The sequence below is a fragment of the Leucopleurus acutus genome (assembly GCF_964270905.1).
Source record: "Leucopleurus acutus genome assembly, chromosome: 21".
In the NCBI taxonomy this organism is placed as follows: Eukaryota; Metazoa; Chordata; class Mammalia; order Artiodactyla; family Delphinidae; genus Leucopleurus; species Leucopleurus acutus.
The window spans coordinates 17,581,274-17,605,311 of record NC_139163.1 but is presented as its reverse complement, the minus strand read 5'-3'; the positions used below and the strand labels follow the sequence as shown (position 1 = coordinate 17,605,311).

At 35.4% G+C, this 24,038-nt stretch overlaps 1 protein-coding gene across 2 annotated transcripts in view; it reads left to right on the top strand.

Moving 5' to 3' along the window:
• ZDHHC2 (zDHHC palmitoyltransferase 2) overlaps positions 1-20,733 on the top strand; it is a 67,434-nt gene extending 46,701 nt beyond the window's left edge. For both annotated transcript variants that reach the window (XM_082863814.1, XM_082863813.1), the window contains 7 exons: positions 3,581-3,701; positions 5,854-5,986; positions 9,268-9,394; positions 9,667-9,759; positions 13,561-13,673; positions 15,473-15,547; positions 18,505-20,733. In XM_082863814.1, coding sequence (XP_082719940.1) covers positions 3,581-3,701; positions 5,854-5,986; positions 9,268-9,394; positions 9,667-9,759; positions 13,561-13,673; positions 15,473-15,513 — 628 coding nt within the window. In that variant the 3' untranslated portion in view covers positions 15,514-15,547; positions 18,505-20,733. The remainder of the gene's footprint in view (positions 1-3,580; positions 3,702-5,853; positions 5,987-9,267; positions 9,395-9,666; positions 9,760-13,560; positions 13,674-15,472; positions 15,548-18,504) is intronic.
• The last annotated feature ends 3,305 nt before the right edge of the window (positions 20,734-24,038 follow it).

Here is a 24,038-nt window from a genome sequence, read left to right as displayed (position 1 = left end):
TGCTTCTCTGCACTGTCACCTCCTGTGCTGCAGCCACTGCCCCAGCCACCATCCAGATCCGGGCACTCCCTTGCAGAAAGCAGTAGCCAGGTCGACTTGTGAAGGATTTGGTGCCAGCTAATGGAGCAGCCATTTTATTTATTTTAAATTTCAAATTAAAATTCTAAATGAAAAAATGTACAGATAATACACACTCGCAGTTCTAAATTCAAAAATAAAAAGGTGCAGGTGTTCTTCTTAGCCCCTCCTCCCCACCTCCTTCCACTCCTCACGGGGAACCAGTGTTGGTTGCTAAATGTCACGTGTGCTTTTCAGATATAAATCTGTATGTGTGCGCTTCCCTGGTGGCGCAGTGGTTGAGAGTCCACCTGCCGATGCAGGGGACACGGGTTCGTGCCCCGGTCCGGGAAGATCCCACATGCCGCGGAGCGGCTGGGCCCGTGAGCCATGGCCACTGAGCCTGCGCGTCCGGAGCCTGTGCTCCGCAACAGGAGAGGCCACCACAGTGGGAGGCCCGCGTACCGCAAAAAAAAAAAAAAAAAAATCTGTGTGCGTGTGTTTAATATTTTTTATACACACAAGAAAATTTTTTACACATTTTTTTTTAACACAAGTGTTTGCCTTATGGACTGGGTCTCTGCCTTTTTTTCCCTTCACTTAATATATCCTGGAAATTGTTTCATATCAGTATATAAAAGATCTTCTTTACAGCCATTATGTGAATGTGTAACAGTCACTTACTAAGACCTTTAGTATGTTCCCAAACTGTGAGGAACCTTTTTATCCAGGTCTTGTGTATGATTTTGAAGTTCAGTATCTGTCAACTTTTAGTGTTGGAAAGATCATAGAGCCATACCTCTTCTGTTCTCAGTGACTTCAGCCATGTCTGCTGTGGCCAGTTAAGAGTACCCTTCAGGGTGCAGGGGATCAACCTCACACTTCTTTTTTAACTAAAGTGGAGATCCTGTAGTATTTGCCTTATTGAGTTTCCTGTCAGAGAAGTGCTTTTTCTTTTAATATAAAATTTTCATTTATCAATTAATTATACTAACAGTATACCTTGACATGCTTGCTAGTGGTTAGGTAGCCCTAATTAAATTAAATAATTTTAGCCTCAGTTTATTGAGTGCCTGTAATGTCTAAAGATGATATATCCATATATCTGTAAAACTCTGTAATCCTTATAACAGTGACAGATATTATTAGGAATTACTTGTTTCATTTTAAAGAAGAGGAAAGTTGAGCCTCAGATAAATTAAAGAGTGGGCTTAAAGTCATGTAGCAAGGTTTTTGGACTTCAGAGTCTACTTTCTTTCCATCTTTTTTTTTTTTTTTTTGTATTATGTTCTTTTTCCAATTTAGACTCAGAAAGCAATTTCCCTAAAACAGAGCCAAGAGCTATTTACCCTGAATTTAAACAACATATAAGGCATATTTACCTAGAATGTGTTTTATTTCTCCATGTAAAGTCATTCAGACTCAGAAACATGCACTTCCTTTTCAAATTGAGTCTACAGAGTAGTAGGCAGTTAAAATGTCTAACCAAAAGCTGTCTGTCATGATGAGACTAAGAGGTTATTAAAAATAAATATTATTACTGTATTTCCTCAAGTTCAAAGTACCCATCAGACTCTAAAATACTTGGTCTTTATTTACTGACTTTCTCCTGTTTCCTGGCTCTGACATGGCAAATTACACCATGACCCTAAGGAGAAGTTAAAGTAAGCTAAATTACATGTTGTAAAATCTACGTTCAAAATCATTTTCCTTTCTATAAAAACGCTATTTGTCATCTAATACAAAAGCTGCTTCTTACATTCCTGCAGGAAGAGAAACAGTCTTTCCTGTCCCTTCTCATTTTCCCCTCATCCACAAAAGAGTCGTTGTCTCCATCCACATGTCCAGTCTTAACGCACCCAGCCTTTGTCTGCCCGTTCTCTCCTCTTGAAACCAACGCACGGAAGCACAGGGAATATCCTGTATCCTTTTGTGACAATACATTTAGGCTAGGCTAGTATGGAACTGTTTGCAGTATTATTTCTTGCCATTATTTCGTTCAGATGTCGTAAGAGGCAATCTCAGTAACTGGTTTGCACTCACACTGGAATCTCTAGAGCTGCAAATGTTACTGTTTTCATACAGCGTGCACCCACAGTTTTGCCTTCTTTATGTATTTGTCATACACAATACCCTTAAGTTCCAGAATTACTAAATCTAATGCTGTTCCCTTTGCCTTATATTTTTTAAGGTAGAAGATGTACACATTTTCCATTTTTGTTCCAAATTTCTGTTTATTCATAAGCCCAGTGTTTGACTTTTGAATTTTTTTAATTACAAAAATTTTTTTAATTGTACGAACGCTTACCATGAGCTCTGTCCTCTTAGCAAAATTTTAACTCCACAGTACAGTTTGCTAACCACAGGTACAGTGTTGTACAGCAGATCTAGAACTTGTTCATCTTGTGTAACTGAGTAAACATTTTTCATATGAACATAGTTTCACCTTAAGAGAGAAAGAAAAATGTTTCAGTTTATTGGCAAAATCAGTAGAGAGTGAGATTACCTTATACTAACATTAGAGTTAGGAACAAAGGTGTTTGAGGAGAAGAAACACCTATGTGTTCTATGCAATGAGTTGATTATACCAATTAACAAAGTGAACCCGTGAAGATAGCAGCCAGTTCCGCTTAGGTGTTGTGTCACATACACTATCTAGGAATTCCCTTGTCTTTATGAAAAGGGGGGAAAAGGCTTTGATAGAAAAAGTGTGACTGTAAAGTATGAGTTATATTTGTATTTATGTTTATTGGTACAGTAGTTTGAATTCTTACCGCCCCTCTTACCAAATAGAGTGATTTCAGAGTAAGGACTGAGAATTATATATCTCTGTTTTCGGAATCATAACATATAGAGCTGGCTCTCAGAAAGGATCTCAGAGTGCTTGTTTGACAGATAAGGAAAGTGAAATTCTTAGAGACGATAGCACTTTATCAGGGCCACATAGTTATTTAGCATCAAATGTGCACGACAACCTGGCTGTCTGGTTCCCAGTCCTGTTTCTTTTCTTAAACCTACCACTTAATATGCTTTGATAATCTGGTTGCTTCAGTGCTATACTGACGGCATGCAAGTAGTCTCTGAAGAAATTTCATCTAATTGGGGAAAACTTGAAAGATTTTTAAATTACTTAATCGTAGTTAGAAATCAAACCCAAAGGTAACACAGAGAAGAGCTTAGAAAATTCCTTTTATCTGCTTGGTATTAGTAGATTTCTCACAGTATCTATGCTTAAGGCATGTGTTTATTTGTATAATTGGACAGGAAATATAGGGGTCATGATTGATTAAAGCAGTATTACATATATATCAAATTTTAAAAATCTGAACATAGAAATTCCTTTTTAGTGAAGTGGATTTTTTAATGTTTGTATGTATAAAGAAATCTTCTGAGTTATGCTTAAAGAAATGCCAATAAATTTTAAATGTTAGGAAACAAAATACTTGTATTAAGGTTGAGCATATGTATACCTAGGGTGACAATGTAAAACTCATTGAAAATGTTGTTTTTGTTTTGTTAACAGGGTGAACAATTGTGTTGGATTTTCAAATTATAAATTTTTCCTCCTTTTCTTGGCTTATTCTCTGCTGTACTGCCTTTTTATTGCTGCTACAGATTTACAGTATTTTATCAAATTTTGGACCGTAAGTCATTACCTTGGTGACTTTTTTTTGTATATTATAGATTTTCAGTAGTGAATTAATCCTGACACTAATTTTATAGAAGAGCGCTAACTTATATATAGTCAGTCCTCATTATTCGCAGATTCTGTGTTTGTGAATTCACGTACTTGCTAACATTTATCTGTAACCTCAGAGTCAATACTCAACGTAGCTTTTGTGGTCATTTGCAAACATGCACAGAGTAGGGAAAATGTGAGTCACCCACGTGCACATTTCTAGTTGAGATCAAACCAGAGGACCTGCTGCCTTCCTGTTGGAACTCACATACTGTAAATAAGTGTGCTTTTTCATTCTATTTAGTGCCATGTCTTTTGCATTTTTTGTGCTTTTTTGTTGGTGATTTCACTGTTTAAAAGGTCTTCAAGCCTAGCGCTGAAGTGCTGTCTAGTGTTTGAGCAGAAGAAGAGACTGAGATGTGCCTGATGGAGAAAATACATGTGTTTAGTGTTTAGATAAGCTTCCTTCAGACCTGAGTTATGGTGCTGGCGGCTGTGAGTTCTGTTATTTAATATGCATTAAATAAGGTATAAATTAGGTTTTATAAGCAGAAACACACAGAACAAGGTTACGTATTGATCATTTGACAAAAATATTGTGACCAGAGGCTTACAGGACCCTAACGCTGTATCTTCCCAGGAGAAATGGTTCAGGATTCACAAATTCGGTGTTCATGGCAACTTAGAGAACAGCGCCACTGCGAATAACGAGAATTGACTATATAAGAAGAATGTTTTTCTTAGTATTGAAAAAATAGAAGTATTTCTTTATGTGTAAAACTACTATTAAACTATTATACCTATAATGTCCTGAATTGTTATTAGATATTGTATATGCTTTAGGCAGCTCATTTGTTTTCTTCACTGTATATTTTAAACATAGCAAAATGAAGTTAGAACTATGTGTTTTAAATACCCAAAGCTATTCCTTACAACACCAAACAATGGTAAAAAATAACAGTTATTCCCTGTAGGGTTGTTTATTACATTCATTAAATTATCCTTTCTTATGGTAAGGCTTTCTGAATTGCTAGATCACTGATGTGAGATTTGAACCACATTCAATACTAAAGATTTATTGAATCCTGTTATGTGCCAGTTATATTGCTAAGTGCTAGGAATCCACAGGTGAATGAACATGGCCTAGCGTTCAAGGATACTTCCAGTGTCCAACTGGAAGAATGATCTCTAATGAATGTCTGAGAGCCTGTGGCCTCATGCTCCTCATTCCTGTGGATGGTTTTATTTCCATACCACAAATAAATTTGTAAAGGAACGACTGGTTTTCACTGTGATGACTCTGCTGTCAAAAGCTATCAGTGAGATCTTGTGACCTGGGTCAATCTGACAGGTACTACAGGATATTGAAACAGAATATCAGAAGGGGACACGTCCTGGCCGCTCTGGTGCTTCACTAAGTGTCCCCAAGCCTGCCATTCTAGAGGGACTCCAGGTCTCCTTGGACATACGAACAAGGAGCAGTCTGGTTTTGCTTTGAGATGGCCTTTTTCATCCCATGGGTACTGTAAGGTTTATTCTAGACAGGTGTTATAAACTAGTGTTGATCTTTTTTGTGACGATGTTGTTTAAAGTAGCTTGAAGTATTATTGTGGATGTGTTCTGTGTGTTTGTAGTTGATGCTGTTGTTTGTAGTGATGTAAAACATCAATGAGAAGAGTAGCTAAATTGTGCCAATTAACCTTCCATTTTCTGGCATTATAATCAAACTGTTTAAGCATTTGTAAATCTGGAGTATGTTAACAAAACATTTTCAGGAAGTAAATTAAAAGCTATATTTTATAGCTTGTTTTATCTTGTTCCCTACTGATATAGTTTACACACATCATAATTTTTCTATGAATTTGGTTATACAAAAGAAAATAAATATCCCAAATTTTAATATATTTTCCATATATATATACATATATATTCATGTTCTAGTAAACATTTATTCGAACCTGAAGATGTATTTTTTCCTCAAAGTTTTCACATAAAGCCATATATCTTTCTCCATACCTAAATTTAAGAAAAATTTTATGGAAAAAAATCTTACTTATAAAAGTAGGGGAATACTTATCCCTTTGACAAAACATTTTATTTTCTTCCTTTCTTTATAGAATGGCCTACCTGATACTCAAGCCAAGTTCCATATTATGTTTTTATTCTTTGCTGCAGCTATGTTTTCTGTCAGCTTGTCTTCTCTGTTTGGCTATCATTGTTGGCTAGTCAGCAAAAATAAATCTACATTAGGTGAGTATCCAATTATTGTAGTTAACAGAACTTTAAATACAAAAACAAACAGTCATCAGAAGTTGCCATATGATTAAATGCTAACCTGTCCTGAAGCTGTAAAATCAGTCTTGTTTCCCACATTGTCTTGTGGGACAAATACAAATTCACTCATTCCATATATTTTTTGACTGTCCATTGCGTGTAAAGCATTGTGTATATACAGTGGTTAGCAAGGGTGAAATAGTCTAGTGAGGGACACAGAAAATCAATAACCAAACATAAACGTAATTACAAAATGTGAAGTGCTTCGAAAGAAACAAACAGGATGTTCAGGTATGAGTCAAGGTCTGGGGATGGTAGAAGGGAACCTATTTAGATGGAGTGGTCAGGGAAGAGCTCACAAAAGCAAAAAGTATATTTAAACTAAGAAGTCAGAGCCAGAACATCTCAGGCAGAGAAAACAGTATGTTCAGAAGCCCTGCAGAGATGGGATACAGCAAAAGCAGTGCTTAGCAGGAAATGTATAGCTATAAATGCTTACATTAAAAAAGAAATACCTCAAATCAATAACTTTACACCTTAAGGAACTATGAAAAGAAGAGCAAAAAGTAAACCCAAAGCCAGAAGAAGGTGGGAAATAATAAGGATTAGACAGGACATTATGGAAACAGAATTCTAAAAAACAGAAGATCAATGAAATCAATAATTAGTTTATTGAAAATATCAACAAATATGACAAGCCTATAACTAGAAAGCAAAAAAGAGGACTCAAATCATGAAAATGAGAAATGAAAGTGGGAACATGACTACCAACCTTGCAGAAATAAAAAAGTTTAATTAGGTAACCTTGGGACTTCCCTGGTGATGCAGTGGTTCAGAATCTGCTTGCCAATGCAGGGGACACGGGTTCAAACCCTGATCCAGGAAGATCCCACGTGCCGTGGAGCAACTAAGCCCGCGCACGGCAACAAAGACCCAACGCAGCCAAAAAATAAATTAAAAAAAAATTAGGTAACCCAGATGTAATGGACAAATTCCTAGAAACACAATCTACCAGTGTGACTCAAGAAGAAATAAAAACCTGAATAGACTTATAATAAGTAAGGAGATTGAATCAGTAATTTAAAATCTCCCAACAAAGAAAAGCTCAGGACCAGTTGGCTTCACTGATGAATTCTATCAAACACTTAAGAATTAACATGAATTATTCTCAAACTATGCCCAAAATTAGGAGAGAAGGAAACATTTCCTAAGTCATTCTGTGAGGCCAACATTGCCCTAATACCAAAGTCAGACAAAGACATCACAAGAAAAGAAAGCTATAGACCAATATTCCTTATGAATATAGGTGGAGAAATTCCCAATAACATATCTGCAAATCCAGCAGCACGTTAAATCCTACTTCGTCATGGTATATAACCTTTTATCTCAGGAATGCAAGGGTGGTTCAATGTATAAAAATCAATCAATGGTAATATACCACATTAATAGAATGAAGGGGAAAAAAGCACATTTTTATCTCAACTGTAACAGAAAAAGTGTTTGACAAAATACAACGCCCTTTGATGATAAAAACACTTAAGCTGGAATGGAAGGGAACTTCTACAACCTGACAAGGACTTTATGAGAAATTCTCAGCTAATATGATAGTCAGTGGTGAAAAATAAACCTTTGCCCTAAATAAATAAACCAAGGATTCCGTCTTTCACTATTGCTGTTCAGCACTGTACTGGAAATTCTAGCCAGAGAAATTACTCAAAAAAAGAAATTAAGGCATTCAAATTGCACAGGAAGACGTAAAACTGTTGTTTTTGTGGATGAAATGATCTTATGTATAGAAAACCGTAAAGAATCCACAATAAAAACTATTAGAGCTAATAAAATCTGCAAAGTTGCTGATCAATATGCAAAAAAAATCAGTTGTGTTTCTATATACTATCAATGAACCATCCCAAAGGAGATTATTGAAATTTCTATTACAATTTCAATGGCCTTTCATGCATAAATGGAAAAGCTAATCTTCAAATTCATATGGAATTTCAAGGGGCCCCAAATAGCAAAAACAATATCCACCAAAAAAAATTGTTAAGTTCTTCCTGTTTATAAAACTTGCAACAAATCTATAGTAATCAAAAGAGTGTGATACTGGCTATGAGATTCCGTTATTATAATAGTCAGTGAAGATTAATTGTAGTATATAGTCAGTGAATGTTCATTTTTAGGATTCAGGTGAAATCCCAGCAAGTACTATTAGGGTGAAAATATTGGTATAATAATTTTTAAGCAAAGTACCTTATTTCAAATTATATGTAGAGCAATTAAATTATTTTTCAAACGTAAATTTTTCTACTAGCTTTTAACTTCTAGAAACGTCTAGATTTAACTTGTAACACTGAAAGGACTTCCTCTGGACAGTATGGTCCTATAATTATTAAAGCGTTTTATAAAAAGCTATATAACCTAGGTTGATAAATGTTAAGGATCTTGCAAATCACATTTTTCATAGTACCATGACTCTGCTAGTTATATTTTTCCTTCTTTAAATTATGGGCAGAAATCATTACACTTCTATGTTTATTTGCACCCCAAAACTAACATGTTAGATTTTGCATCTCGGCATTATTTAAGAAGAAAATGTAGCATCATAGACAGAACTTTGATGACCTTGTTCAAGTTCCACTTCTGTCATTTATTTTTTGTGATATTTTGAGCAAGTTGCACGGTCTCTCTGAACCTCAGCTTCCATATGCAGAGTGGGCATAACCAGCTATGATGTACGGCTCTGCATTGGACCCTGGTTTGGACAAAGAGCTTTAAAGTACATTTTTGATCAGCTAGAAAAAAAATTTTGATTGGATGAGATAAAATTTTAATGAAATTGGAAAATGGAATTTATTAACTGAAAAAAGGTTGTAGAATGTATCTTTAGTCGCACTTTGGTTAAAAAAATGTACATTTGTAATTATTTTCTCTATCCATCCAGCCGTCCATTTAATAAAGATTTAGAAGATGTAAAGTTTTATTTACTTGTTTGCATTTTCTAATTTTCTGCAATGCAGATGTGCTGCTGCAAGAATAAAAGGGTTACTTAAAAACTAAAATAGATCTAATCATATTTTATGTTTGTTTTAAAAGAATAGACAGTCTTCATTGCAGGGCTGTTGATAGGCACATAAGCAGTCACAGGAGGCTAGCCATTGGTTTTCAGAGTTTCTTCATTTAATTCAGTCATTTCTAACTATAGGGGTTGCTAGATGATGTGCTCTTTACTCATGTGATTGCTCTACCATCTTTTCTAGAGGCATTTAGAAGTCCAGTATTTCGACATGGAACAGATAAGAATGGATTCAGCTTGGGTTTCAGTAAAAATATGCGACAGGTTTTTGGTGATGAGAAGAAGTACTGGTTGCTACCCATTTTTTCAAGGTACTTTGTTGTGAAAATTTTCAGGGTTTAGACTGCAAATGGAAGTAATCCAACAAAAGAACTCTGTAATTCTGCATAAAAACTATTTTTTACAGTATTATTTTATGACTCACTGTTATTTCAGTGTGGAAATCAGTTGACTCACATCTCCATAAACATACCACATTCGAGCCAATGTCTGATATACACGTTTTGTCCATAATATAACTATGTTCTGCTCACAGAGATCATCTTTTTTACTGCATAATTGTAAGTTTTCATTTTAATTACAGTCTAGGTGATGGCTGCTCCTTTCCAACTTGCCTTGTTAACCAGGATCCTGAACAGCCGTCTACTCCTGCAGGATTGAATTCATCATCTAAAAAGTGAGTCCATTTTTTTTTTCTATTTTACTTTCAAAGAATATATTTTATCCTCTTGCGTCCTTCAATTATATGTTCCTTTGAAAAAAAATTTTAAGAACTTAAGATAATTTACTACACTGGTTTCTACCTGGAATGAGGGTAAGAGGAAAGTATGACTGGGGAGGGTTACATAGGGAGCTTCAGTCATAATTATAAAATTCTGTTATTAATCTGGGTGGTCAGTAAACAGGTGTTAACTCTCTATACATTTTTGTTAATGGAAATAAATTATGATTTTTTTAAATGTGGTGCTTAAAAGAAAATAACGTAAGTCCAAATTAGTCCCCCTAGTGATCAGGTGAGCAGACAGGGTAAACTTTCCCTCTGACCCTCCGGGCCTTTCTTCTCAGCCGTAACCGTTATAAAGAGATCAAAAAACTTCCCTGCCTGGATCAGGCCTTTGGAGATGAAGTGGAATCCCAGACATCTGCTTGACAGTCCCGTTAGCAATGGGCACCATATCCTTGGTACTCTTCCAAGACCTCTAAGCATGATCTGAGCCATTTCTGTGGAGAGAGAAAGGAGGGAGTCTTGGAAATTCATTGTCTGGAGACTTTGGTTACTGCTTTAAGTCTCTTTTGGTTCCAGTCTATCAGGCGTTTGAGGAAGACCTGAAATTGGATTCTGACTTGGCTACTAACTGCCAAAAGGCAAAACTATCTAAACGTTTCAAAATGCTCTACATGAAGTTTTAAGTTGAAACATTTTTTTACATGTTCAAGAGAGACTTTTTTTTTTGATGTGACCATACCTCTAATTTTTAAATGAAAGCCAATAGTAAAAGCATGACCATAATATCATTAGTTAAATTTTAAAGGTTTTCTTAGTTGCTGGAATGCTGTGTTCACAGCACCTATGCTTATAGTCTCCCCGTCTAGTTCGTGTTTCTTATTGATCACGGCGCTTTGTCCCTTGGAGCCTGATGTGACCCCAGCATCCATCTCAAGGTGGTGATTCTGGCAGCCATTCCAAAGTCATCTTAAATCGTCATGAGATGAAACCTATTTGCCCCCCCCCCCATCCCTAGAGTGAGCTATGTGCAGTCCAGACTCTACCGGTTAGTTAATGAGGAGGCCGTTCCCATGTGTGTCACAGGGACATTCAAAGGCACCAGAGTCTTACTGGGTCCTGCCCTGTGAGTTTTGGCTTTAAAATTCCACAGAGCTAAATGCTAATTTTTTTTTTTTTTATATATACCTCAGGGCAGAAAAATCTAGTTTTAATAAATTACTTAGAATGCTTTCCTGCTTTTATAAAAGTTAACAGTAGTTTTCAATAATGTTTTTTATCCTTGTTAAGAGGTTTTTGTAGTTTAAGACTATTTGGGTTTTAGAGATAGTATCTCTCCTACTAAATGTACAATGGGCGTTGGGAGAAATCCTAGTTCTGGCACTGTTACCCAGCTAGGTGATCTAGAAGAGGTCACGTAACCTCTCCGGGCTTCTCTTCCCTTTCCTTTAAATGTTGAGATTGGATTTTGACAGCTAAAGTCTCTTCTACAAAATTCTGTAATTTCCCCCGATTAGCCCCTGTGAATTGTCTATGGCTAGTGCTGGTCTCCCCTGTGTACTCCAGGGTTGTATATTTGATTGTCTACACAGTGGTCCCACCTAAACATCTAAAAGTCATTGCCCGCTGAACAGGTGCAAAGCAGAACTCTTGATTCCAAGCCATCTCTACCCTTGCCCCACCCAAAACTCGATTCTTCTTCATTCTTTCATGTATCAGTAGTAGTGACCTCCATTCTCCCAGATGCTCAGGCCAGAAACTTCAGAGCCATACTAGATTCCTCTCTTTCAGGGACCCTGTATATACAGATGTAGATCCTGTCAGATGTCCCCTCCAGATATATCTATAACCTGGATACTTTCTTACCACCTCCAAGGCTGCTTTCCTGGTCCAAGCCATCATTTCTCACATGGATTATTTCAGTACCTTCGTTCCTGACCTTTCTGATTCCATGTTTGCCCTCCTCCAGTTTATTCTCCATTAAAATGTCAGAGTGGATCCTTTTAAAGCGTAAATCATATTGTGTCACTCTTCTGCTCAGAACCCTCCACTGATTGTCCATCTTGCTCAGAATAAAAGCTAATGAATGTCCTTACCTTGCGCTGCCTAATCTCTTCCCCAACACCTCTCGATGTCACCCCGTACCACCTTCCCGGCACTCACAATCCTCAGACACACGGATCTTGCTGGTCCTCAGATATACCGAGCATGTTCCTTATTTAGCGGCTTTGTACTTGCCAGTTCCTATTCCTAAAGGTTCTTCCTCTGGATATCTGAACGGTCTGTGCCTTCACTTTACTTTCTGCTCAGGTGTAGCTTTACAGTTGAGGCCGCCTTTGGAAACCCTTGGATAATCGTAACTTGCCCCTCCATTCTCTTCATACTGTCTTTTACTGTCGCCAGAGCTCTCCTTACCACCTGACTTACTATATATTTATTATACTTCTTCCTCAGTTACAACAAAACTTCCATGAGATCAAAGACTTTGCTCACTGATGTAACAGATACTCAATGAGTATTGTTGAATGAGTGGATCCTTGCCATGTGTTAGATTCCTGGTAGCAGTAATGAATCTCCAAGCAGTCCTTAAGCCAGGACTTAGTTAGCTGTTCTTGGTCTAAGGTCCCTTTCCTGAGGAATAATTAGAATTAGAGTAAAAGAGATATTTCATATGAATAGGAGACAAGCTTTTCTTTTTGAAGATTTTCCTCCCAAAATTTTAGTAAGGGGTTGTTAAAGCAGCACAAAATTGAAATAGTCTCAAATTTTAGATATGAGGTAATTGTTAAGGAGCAAAGGCATATCCTTTAAAAAATATAATAGTCAACTAAAATATGTGAAATTACTCTTGGAAGAATTTTAAGTGGGTTTTTCTTTTGAACATTATTATAATTTCTATTTTGGTGTGTTGTAAAATAATACACTAATAGTTTCTGTGCCAATAATTTTTTTAATCTAAGTGAAATGCTATTTTATGTACATTTTTTTCATACCATCTAATATGTCATATGTGGCATGCCTACTTAAATTTTAAAACCTAAAGTCTTTCTTTTAAACTCTTTATTTACCAAATTAAACATCAGATTTTTAAGACCTGACAATGTCAGATGTTTTCAACATTCCAGCAAGATAACGTTCAAATTTGTTGTTTCAGTTTTATAGAGAAAGATAGAGAATTCTTTGTTCGAGACCAGTTAGACCACTTTAGAAACAATAAGTAGGTCAGTTTTTCTCAAACTTATCTTCCTACCATCATCTTCATATATTTTTTTCCATATTTTTTCCACTTGTAAAATTAATATTTTTCTTTAATATTTGTATTTAAATTGCCACTTAAATTTTTTTATACCAAACTTTATATCACTGTCATAAATGAGAAATTAGTATAATTTGCCATAGAATATAACTTAAAAAAAAATAAAATCAATAATAAAATACTGTTAAGTTCTAACTAGATTCCCTTACCTGCTAAAGTCTTAGGCTGAGGCCTATTCTCCATATTAAGAATGGAGATTTGCCAAAGTCAGAGATTGTCATTGTATCGCAATCAGAAGAAAGAAAAGTGAGCTGAAGCGAGAACGCTTTTTTCATTGTGAGTCAGTGTGATTTAATGCCTTGTTCCTGTTTTCCCCAAGTTCTCTTGTGTAACTCCTACAATTATCTTGCACCACAAGTGGGTTGAGTTCCATCCTTTGCAAAACACTCACCCTAATACTATCAAGAGTTAACCTAATGATAATTATTGTTATTCAGTCCTGAAAACCATCAATTTCCTGCAAAGCCATTGAGAGAGTCCCAGAGCCACCTTCTTACTGATTCTCAGTCTTGGACAGAGAACAGCACAAACCTGGGAAAAGGTAAAGCTGGTAAGAGTATGCTTGTTCGGCTATTTTGATATATTTTATTTTTAAAAGGTGAAAGTGGTAAAAATTTTTCATTCTTATTAGCTGTAGAATTTTTCTTGTTTTTGAGGCAGACTACCGTTGTAAGTATAGAACTGTTTTCAAAGAACTGCTTGTGAAGTGCTTTGATTAATGTCTGGAAGCTGTAGAAAATCATTTTGTGAAAAATAGATTTACATGGCCTTTTTCTAATTTAGAAAACCAAATCTTTATTACCGCATATTAAATAAACTGATAAACTCAAAATATAATTTATTTAAAAATTGGAAAAAGTGCAGTAAGCTCAGACAAAAGGTTGAAAACTATCTACTGAAAGGGATCTCGAATTACGTGGTTTTTACTCAAAAGTTTTATCCATTTCAAAATGTCGAAGCAAAGCCATTGCAGAATTGCTATAACTTTAGCTACCTGTCATTTCTTCACATCCCACTCACAGTTCTCTTGTTATTGTTGATTTGAATCTTTTGATGATTTGGGTCAATATAGGTTATTGGCAAAAAACAAGGAAGTGTTTGAAGGCAGACAGACCTGATACCAAATCCCAATTTGGGCACCTAATCAGTGTGTGGTATTTGTTAAGTTACTTAACCTCCTTTAGACTTAGCTTCATCTTTAACATACTACTTATTTCTCAGGGTTGTTAAGTATTAAACAGAATACGTGATCATATGTGCAGGGGTGTGTATATATTATATGTGTGGTCTCCTGAGTGCAAAAGCATGCATGCTCAGTTAAGGCACTGTTAGCCAGAAAATCTCCAAATTGACCTATTTAAGTCTTCAAATGTTTCCCCTTCATTTCTAGTCTTTTCTTCAAACCTTTTCCTAGTGCTTGCCTGACTTTGGCTTACTGCACTTTAAGGTGTTTCCTGGTTTATTTGAAATCTCTTTGGGATTTAGTGAAAAACAAACAGATAGTCCTGCGTTAAAATTCTTAAGTCATTATTTAATATATAATCCGTCACATTCTCTCTTTCTTTAAAGAGTCTTGTTCTTGAGAAATGCGTATGCCCTCTGAAGATCCCCGTGATTTGAGTATTCATAATTTGGTCTGTCTCTTCACCTTCAAACATTCCATTCCATTTTTCAGTCTATGGGAGGGACTAGGTATTACCTGAATAAAATTGATGACACCTGTTTGCCTTTTGAATCCCTCAGTTTCCTTAGAGACAAAGAAGTGATGTATATTCGGGGGGTAGAAAGACAAAGAACTGTCTTTCAGAAGAGATTCATATTTCACTTTATAGTTCTACATTAATGTAGAAGTGATATTCTGGTTTCTCTGTGCTGTTAGTTTGGAGACATAGATTAATTTTCTGTTACTGTGATAGATAAATTGAGAAATTATTTAAAGTTTAAAGGATGGTGTAAAAGAAGGAAGAGAAATATGAAAATGGTGAGATGAGAAAGGGCTCCAAGATTAGTTTGACAAGAATGAGGTAGGTAGATGAAGAATTAGAAAACAGTGATTTAAGGTAGTGTGAGAAGTGCCAGGCTCAATGTTTCTTACATTATTTTATTCACACCCCTACTTCCTCAGGTGTATAGATTTAACTGTTTTTAAAGTGCTTTTTTTGTGACACCGGTTGTGGCGAACTGTACTGTATGTGTGTGTGTGTTCTATACAACATCTTCTAAATACCCATACTACATACAGGTCACTTTTGGAAAAACACTGGCAGGATTCATGACTGAATAAACAAGTCTCTGCCTATTTGTTCAAAAGCAACAACAAAAATGGCTAACTTATGTTCTTTCTTGAAGGTATGAGCAATCCTGCACTTACCATGGAGAATGAGAATTAACTCTTCTAACAAAATTTACTCATACGTCACGGAAGTAAGAAAAGCTTTTCCTTTATTGTTATGTTTTATATTTTCAACAGTTCTCTAGCTCTCCTAGGGCAAATAGTTTCCATAAACATTTATTTATTTATTTTTTTATAAATTTATTTATTTATTTTTGGCTGCGTTGGGTCTTTGTTTCTGCGCACGGACTTTCTCCAGTTGAGGCGAGAGGGGGCCCCTCTTCGTTGCGGTGCACGGGCTTCTTACTGTGGTGGCCCCCCACCCCGTTGTGGAGCAGGGGCTCCAGGGGCACGGGCTACAGTAGTTGTGGCACGCGAGCTCAGTAGTTGTGGCTCACAGGCTCTGGAGCGCAGGCTCAGCAGTTGTGGCGCACAGGCCTAGTTGCTCCGCAGCATGTGGGATCCTCCCGGACCGGGGCTCGAACCCACGTCACCTGCATTGGCAGGCGGATTCTCAACCACCGCACCACCAGGGAAGTCCCAACATTTACTTATGAGTGACTCAAATACAAGATGTCTTAGCTGACCCTTGGGATTGCATCAGTCATGCTGGAGACCTCTGGACATGGATTTAGCTTGAATGTTAGCTAGTACTTAGGTTAACTTGATAAAATATAAGTTGAACAAAATTCATTTTTACAGTAATGCATTAAATAGCAAAGATTGATCCTAAAATATTGAATTTTACATGACAATTGTCTTGTCATTTCATAGGATCATGCAATTTTTTTTTTCTTTCCTTCAGGATATCCAGTGGTCTTATTCTTGACCACCCATTAGTTGAATCTCACTGGGTCTAAATACAAGATAATTATATCTTGTTAGCACAAATCTCTGCCACCCCTATTTTTGGTCACAGTAGGACCCCAGAGCATGTGTCATCCTTAAATTACTAGGTGTTCCAAGTCATTTTCTTTAACCCGTAATTTTTTTAAACCTGTAGTTCCAAATTAGTTTCCTTAAAGTGAAATCTATTTATAAGGCTGCGGTCAATAAAAAGCTACAATAAGGAGCCCCTTTGGAACAAAGCCATAAACATCTTAACAAATCAAACAACTATGTGTACTGTTACAGTAAACAATATGAAGAATTGGACTTGTGGTTGTCAAGGGGGAGGGTGGTGGAAGGGAAAAGGATTGGGAGTTTGGGATTAGCAGTTGCAAACTATTATATATAGGATAGATAAACAACAAGGTCCTGCTGTATAGCACAGGGAACTATATTCAATAGCCTTGATAAACCAGAATGGAAAAGAATATGAAAAAGAATATATGTATATATGTATAACTGAATCACTTTGATGTACAGCAGAAATTAATACAACATTGTAAATCAACTGTACTTCAATAAAATTTTTAAAAATTAAAAAAATATATGAAGAATTGAACATTGAAATTATCAAGATAACTCTCTACTTATAAAACTGTGACCTAGCAAGAGAGTAGCACCTAAAACAAAATTGTGTCGAAGTAGTTCATGGATATCTGGTTTTTATTTTACTTGGTTTTGGTTTTGATGAATAGCCATGTAATTCTGTGTGCCATTTGGCCAGTGTTTTGGTTTTAGATTACTCTATATGATGGTATAGTAGATCAGATTGATTGTAACTATGGTTAGGATCGTGGGAATTTAATGTTCTTAATTTGGTTAATTAGTGAATACAGTGTAAATTTCTGGAAATAATTCTTAAAATATAACTGATTATATAAATACAAATCATTAGCTAATACCACAAGCAAAGTATTTTACAGAACATAGTTCTGTAAAGCATACAGAGTTTCACAGGATTTTTTTTTAGTACGTTGAATTAGTTATAATTACCATTGTATGTGAGGTTATCTGTGTTAAATACTTTATAAGCTTACATAGTAACGTAACTTTGTGTGTAAATCTGGTAGATTTCCCAGTATTTTGACAAGATCAGTGTTGTGTTTGTTCATCATTATTCTCAACCCTTTACAGTGCCAGACACATAGTAGGTTCTAAATAAACAGTTGGTAAATGGGTGATAAAATAACATCATTGACGTTTAATATCTCACAGAAAGTTGATGTTATTACACTTAAATATATGACAGTAGTGGTCATAAAAACCCAATTGTAGCATGAATCAACTGTGTTGACGTAAAAGAAAAAAAAAAGTGTTTTCTGATGTAATGTTTTTCATTCTGTTGACATACCAGTGAAAAGTTCCTTAAAAAATTGAATTTTCCTAAGGTAGCTGATAGTCAAAATAGTTTTTTAAAGTTTTTCCTGCTTTATACCTCAGACTTGCAATTCATTCAATACACATTTATACTGAACAATATTATCTGATATTGATACACCTAATTTGATTATATTACTAAATGATATCTCTTCTCCTTTTTCAACTACATTAGTAAATGACCTGTGACCTTTTTATAAAATATTTCTTGGTTCAGTATAGTTTCCACACAGTGAAAATGTGCCTAAATCCATAATAGTGCTAAAGTATAGGTTAAACTTAGCCTGCCCAACCTTCACTCTTACACAATAGAAACTTTAAAATGCTGTGATTCTGTGCACATGGTATTTCAGAATTACTTCCCTAAATCCCCTCACAACTCACTTGTCACTTGTAAACTCCTATTGGCCTCAGACAAATTCAGAACTAAGAACATAGAACCCTGTGGCTCAAATTGGGGCCCCAAACCAGCAGTATTGACATCACCTGGAGCTTAACAGAAATGCAGAATTGTGGACCTTACCCTAGACTTACTGAATCAGAATCTGTATTTTCTGCATTTTAACAAAAGATCCTCTTCTCTTGTATGTGTGTATTATAGTTTGAGAATTGATGTAAAGTTCTGTCTATATTGAAGAACTCATCTGATGAGCCTTCTAGTATAGAAAACATTTAATTTTGAACAAGGGATGTTATTGCAACAATGAATGAGTTGGTTCATTTTTTGTTTGCTTGTATTTTTAGAGTTAACACGAGAGTTTCATGTTTTCTGTTTCATCCCAAGGTAATCAGTGCTGTCGATGGATGGAAGAGGCTTCCCGCAGGAAGGCACCACTAACTAGCTGTTCCCACCCCCTCTGGCTGGATATGCAGAATGTGAATTGACCGTTTCTCTCCAAGCTGTTGCTTAAAATAACACATTTTTACTCCAGTGTACAGATTGTTTCAGCTAACACAGATTCCTCTTAAACATTAAAAGTAGTTATGGTTTATGAATCAAGGACAAAAATATCTTCTATCATAAAAACTTGGAATAAATTCATGGGCCAGTTTTCACCCAGATATTTGGGGAGCACAACTTACCACATAAAAAACCCACTGATCCTCTGATTTTCTGATTCAGAAAATTGAGACTATTAAGATACTGAGATTTAAAAGATTTCACGTAACATTATAATGATAAGCTTTATTCGTAAAACCTGTTACCTACGAGAAGGTGGAGGTAGCAGATGAGACTTGTTTACTCCCTCTGATGTGAATCTAGCCTTAGGCTGCGTGAACTGTAAAAACTATGAATCATTACAAATTTCAAGTGGCCTGCAGTTGAAGATGACCATCCATTTTTTTTTTTTTTTTTTGCCAGACTTTAATTCTAGCCTTTGTTCCCTGCTGGAAAAGAAGTGATCATTGAAGCTTGAGCTCAACTGGCTGGAAAATCTTTGTCAGAATTAATACATTTCTATTACATCAGAAATATATTTTTCATTTATTTTAATTATCTGAAAATGGGGGAAAGTCTATAATAACAATTATGAAGATTGGTTTATGATATTCTTTTGCTGGTTTAGCTTTTAAAAGTCTCTTTTTAGGTTATTCTATTGAACATAGCAAACATTGAATTTTTGTTAAGAATCCCTGATGGGCCAATGAATTAATCCTTCATTGACATCTATATTATTTCTTTTTCCTCTCATCAGAAGTATGACAGTTAAACTACATAGGTCCTCAAATACCTGTTAAGATTAAATTATGCAAATCATCAAACAAAAGTCATATCGTTTTGGAAATTTAGTCCCACAGGAACTGAATGGTGTGCTGTTTGGAAACTGAGTTTAAGATAAACTACAGTGGTGTGTTTGTTGATGCCAAAATGTTTGGCTTCAGTAAATATACTAAGAAGCTCTTGTGCCTTCTATGCACTATTAAAGAGTCTTATTCTTTTTTAATTTGATGGAGTGCAAGTTTTGTAAATGTTAGCAATTAGAATACGCTGTATACATTTTTTTGGTACTGATTTTGAGAATTTAAAGCAGATTACCCTTTAAGACTACACAGCTAAGGAACTGGTATTTAAACAAAGAGAAAATGGTATTAAAGTTTTCAAAATCTGAATTAGATAAATTCAACACAAAGTAGACTAGAAGACCAGAGGATAATGGAGTAACAGATCTTTGCAGTTGCTCATCCTTGCTAAAAATATGAAGTTTTATATTAAATGACTTCATAAAAGAACTAGTGTCAGCCCAGTCCATTTTATAAATCATTTGAGTGCAATTCTTTGAGCAATAGGATGGTGGTCTTTTTCAGGTTTTTTTTTTTTAAACTAAAGATTTTGATCTGACAATCTACTTCAAGAAAACTCTGGAAGATATGATACATTCTTACTTTTATCCTAAAGCATTGTTTGGTCGTTTTCATTACCTGAAGTGCCAGGTTGGAACCTATAGCTCCTGTTAGAAGTCTTAAGGGCAAGAGCATCACATAATGTATTAAGAATTATATGCAGCCAGATGTTTTTCAAAGCACAGTACTAGAGCTGTTTTTACGGACAGGATTCTGTTGGGTGACCCCTCCTGTCAAACTAGAAATTAGGGGAAAAAGAGGGATTTTTATTCTTTACCTTGCTAGAGTACTGTTAATTTCCCCCCCTCCCTTTAGCTCTTTCATGTAATTATTCAAATCCATAAGTCAATATACATTAGAATCAGATGAAAACATTTTTCAAAATAAAGTTTTTTTCATTAAGTTGTAATGGTTCCCTTTTTGGTTTCATACAGTGACTGATCTTTAAAATGTTTTTTGTTTAGTTTTGTTTTTAACTCTAAGGGGTTATAATTTTTGGAGATGATGGCATATCATTAGATTTGCAGTATAAATTTTATCTGAGTGAACAGAGCATCAAATAGACCTACGTTTTGTATATATTTATAAAATGTACCTTAAAAACACTTTAAACACTTTGCTTTAAAAAATTTAATTGCTTAACTCAAACTTGAAGACCCTTGAAGTATGTCCTGACAGTCCATTAAATGATCATTTTGATTTTTCCTGTTTTTAGAGATTATATCATATAGGTATCAATATTTAAGAATTTTTTCATTTAAAAATGTTGTACAAATGCTTCATATACATTAGCTATTTGCCATTGTGCAGTGAAAGATTTGTTTTTTTTCAAAGAGAAAAAAACTGCATCTGAATACAATGATGAGACATTCAAGTAAGTGCTTATCTATGAATTCCCTCCTGTTACACCATAATAAAGTCTGGTTGATCACCTTTGTTAGCTGTCTATATGAAATTGCCTTTGCACTAACAATCTAAATTGCTTTAAAGATATACTTTTCCTAATCATCTACCAGAGCTCCTGCAGGCAAGATTCACGTCTACAACCTGGTTATAACATAGGTCTTTGGAGATGAAGTGGATGACAGGATGAGGTGATTGCTCATTAGTAGTTAAAGGAGTCTGAGGACAATTAGAAAAAGACTAACATTTGAGTGTGCTGTAATCAATAGATAACTGTTGGAAATATGGCATATGTTTGACAAAAAACCATCTTCACTGGGAAAATCATACACAAAGGTCTTATAAACCATGTTCATAAAAAATTAAGCTAGAAACATGATTCATGCTTCAAGAAAACCTGTGAAAAAGCTGCTACTCCCTTATATTATAAACTAGCAAATTTTCCCTATTTTGCAATAGTACATGTAAACCTGCTGGGCTGATTCTTACTGTATACTGTGGTACACACTTATTGTCAAATATTTACCTGTAAAAGTGATAGTTCTGATACTATTATGAATTTTTTTTGGAAAAGCCACCACGTATATTCAAACCTCATAAAACTTAAACGCAAATCCACTTACACTGTAAACCGTGATGAAGGTATCCTCCAGTACGACCATCCCCCTTCCACAGACTACAAATTCTGATCTGCTAACATTTTATCTGAAGTGATGCATTTCAACAATGGATTTTCGCTAGTAACATACATCTCTGGGTAAGAGCCTTCTGTGGAAAACTGTTCTAAGTAACCCCAAATGTTTTTTAACAGCCTGCACTCCTTTTCCACATACTTAGCCAACTTAGAAGTATTTCCTCTTACCTGTGGAAGCAAATTGTGTTACACACCTCAAGGATTTGTTACTCTTTTACAAAGACACCACCAGAATTTTTTTTACCTTGGTAAAAATTCATAGATTCTAATTTTTATTAAAACTTTAGCAATTTGATCATGTCACTTACTAAAAACATTAAATACATTCCAACATTAGAGAAGTCTTGATTTTAAAACTGAGCAATCTCTTCCTCCACTAGATTTAGAATTTACTACCAAAATATCTTACTTTGTTACAGAACACAGGCAACTGTGTTAGACTTTATAATGGTCCAAACCGTGCACCCTTCCTTTTGTCTTTGCCATGATGGATTTGTTATTCTTTTACAGTAGTGTCCCGATTTGTATCAAGTGGACATCACTGAAGGGATGAGTTCAAGTAGGCTTGTTTCAAAGGAACTCCTGTGGATCACAAACTATGAAGTATCTCCCAGCACGATGTTCAGTATAGCAGGAGGCTCTGAAATAGGATGTTTTTTCCATCTTCCAAAAAAAAGGATGTAAGTAAAGAGAATGCTTGTCCATAATGCAGTCTAGGTTATTAAGAGCTCAGTCTCTAGCACCCTTGAATTGTTCTTTACCAACAAAAAGGTCAAATGAAAGTCTGGCCAATGTCAATAAAGACAACTTTAAATCTCTGGAAGCCCTCTCACTGCAAAAGAGTGACAGCAAAAACAAAATGGTGACAACGCCCAAACGTAGATCTTTGATGTTACTCTTCATATAGCCAATATTCAGTATTTCTGTACTGTTAGTTTACAGCTGGGGGGAAAATGTGTTAATGTTATTCATCTTTTGTGTTGACTTATTTCTGAGTACCAATTAAACCAAAGGGGGCCTTTTGATAAGTGACTTTAAGCTCTGGTTTATGCTAAAGCAGCTCCTTATTGCTCAGAAAGGACATATTATTTTATGATTCATGAAAACAAACTGATTTTTGTTGCATCTTCTAGGGAAGATTTAACAATGTAAGGAGTTCAATCCTGACCTGAATTTAATACTTAATGTTTCTTGTTTGACAGATACAGGTGCTTAATCAAATTAAGAAAAAAACATAATGCCCCAAAGTAGAGTTCTGTTGATGCTGAATTAAAGAACTGTTACCATGGAAAGCTTCAGTTCTGTTGTTTTTTTATTCAGCTGAAACTAAGACTATTGTCAGAATTTAGGTTTGTTTCTTTTTCTGTCAGTATGTATAGGCCCTAAAGCCTAGTATTGAAAGTATCTTAAATGCCCTAATCATTTATAATGTGAAAGTTGAATGTTTTAAAAAAGCAACCTTGATTATACACTAGACTTGACTTGACTACCCTTGACTACCCTTGACTATACACTAGTGTATAATAAACCTAGATTATACACTAAAACAAACATGTTTTAAAGTTCTTTAAAAAAATATACTTAGGCAAGAAGTAGAGAATATGGATGAGCCCTGGAGTAAATGGCTAGAAAGAATCAACAGAAGGACAGTCTGTATACAGATGTATACTTCAGGTATTTTTTTTTTTTTTGGCTTATGCTCTTTCTACATGGTCTTTGCAGTGGTATAAGACACCAGCTATCAGTAAACAATGTTAATTCTTGTTAGAAAAAAAAAAAAAAGGTGTATGACACAAGTGAAATGGGTCCCCACCAAACCAAACACCTTACATTTCCACAAGTTTTAAAATTTGATCAATTAAACTTTTTCCTGCTCCATGCATACTTTTAGCACCATCAATTATATCACATCCTTGTAGATTCCACTTCAGGTTGTACTTAGTGGTTTCTCAACTTCTTTGAAAATATTCTCACCTGTAGTTGTTTCTTCTTTACTCAAACTCAGCACTGGTTTCTCAAAAGTAAAGAACAGCTGGCAGTACTGATAACATCTGACTCATTAAGAGCCAAAGAAAAACAATCATTTGTCTTGTTCCATAATTAACTGCTGATGTGCCCCACTCTTCAAGCAACTGTTCTCATCAGAAAGCTGTACACAAAGCTTAAGTTTTCTCTGGATACATTCTTTGGGCTACTGCATTCAGACATGATACATAACTCACCATCAGTAAACAGCTTTGCTTGGCTAACAAATGGGCCACTTGTAAACATACTTTGGCTGCAGGCTTATTTTCATTTTTTATTTTTATGAAGAAATTATGCTGTGATGAGATACTCCATTTTAAAATTGCTAATTCTCCTGTTGCTTTCCCATGAGT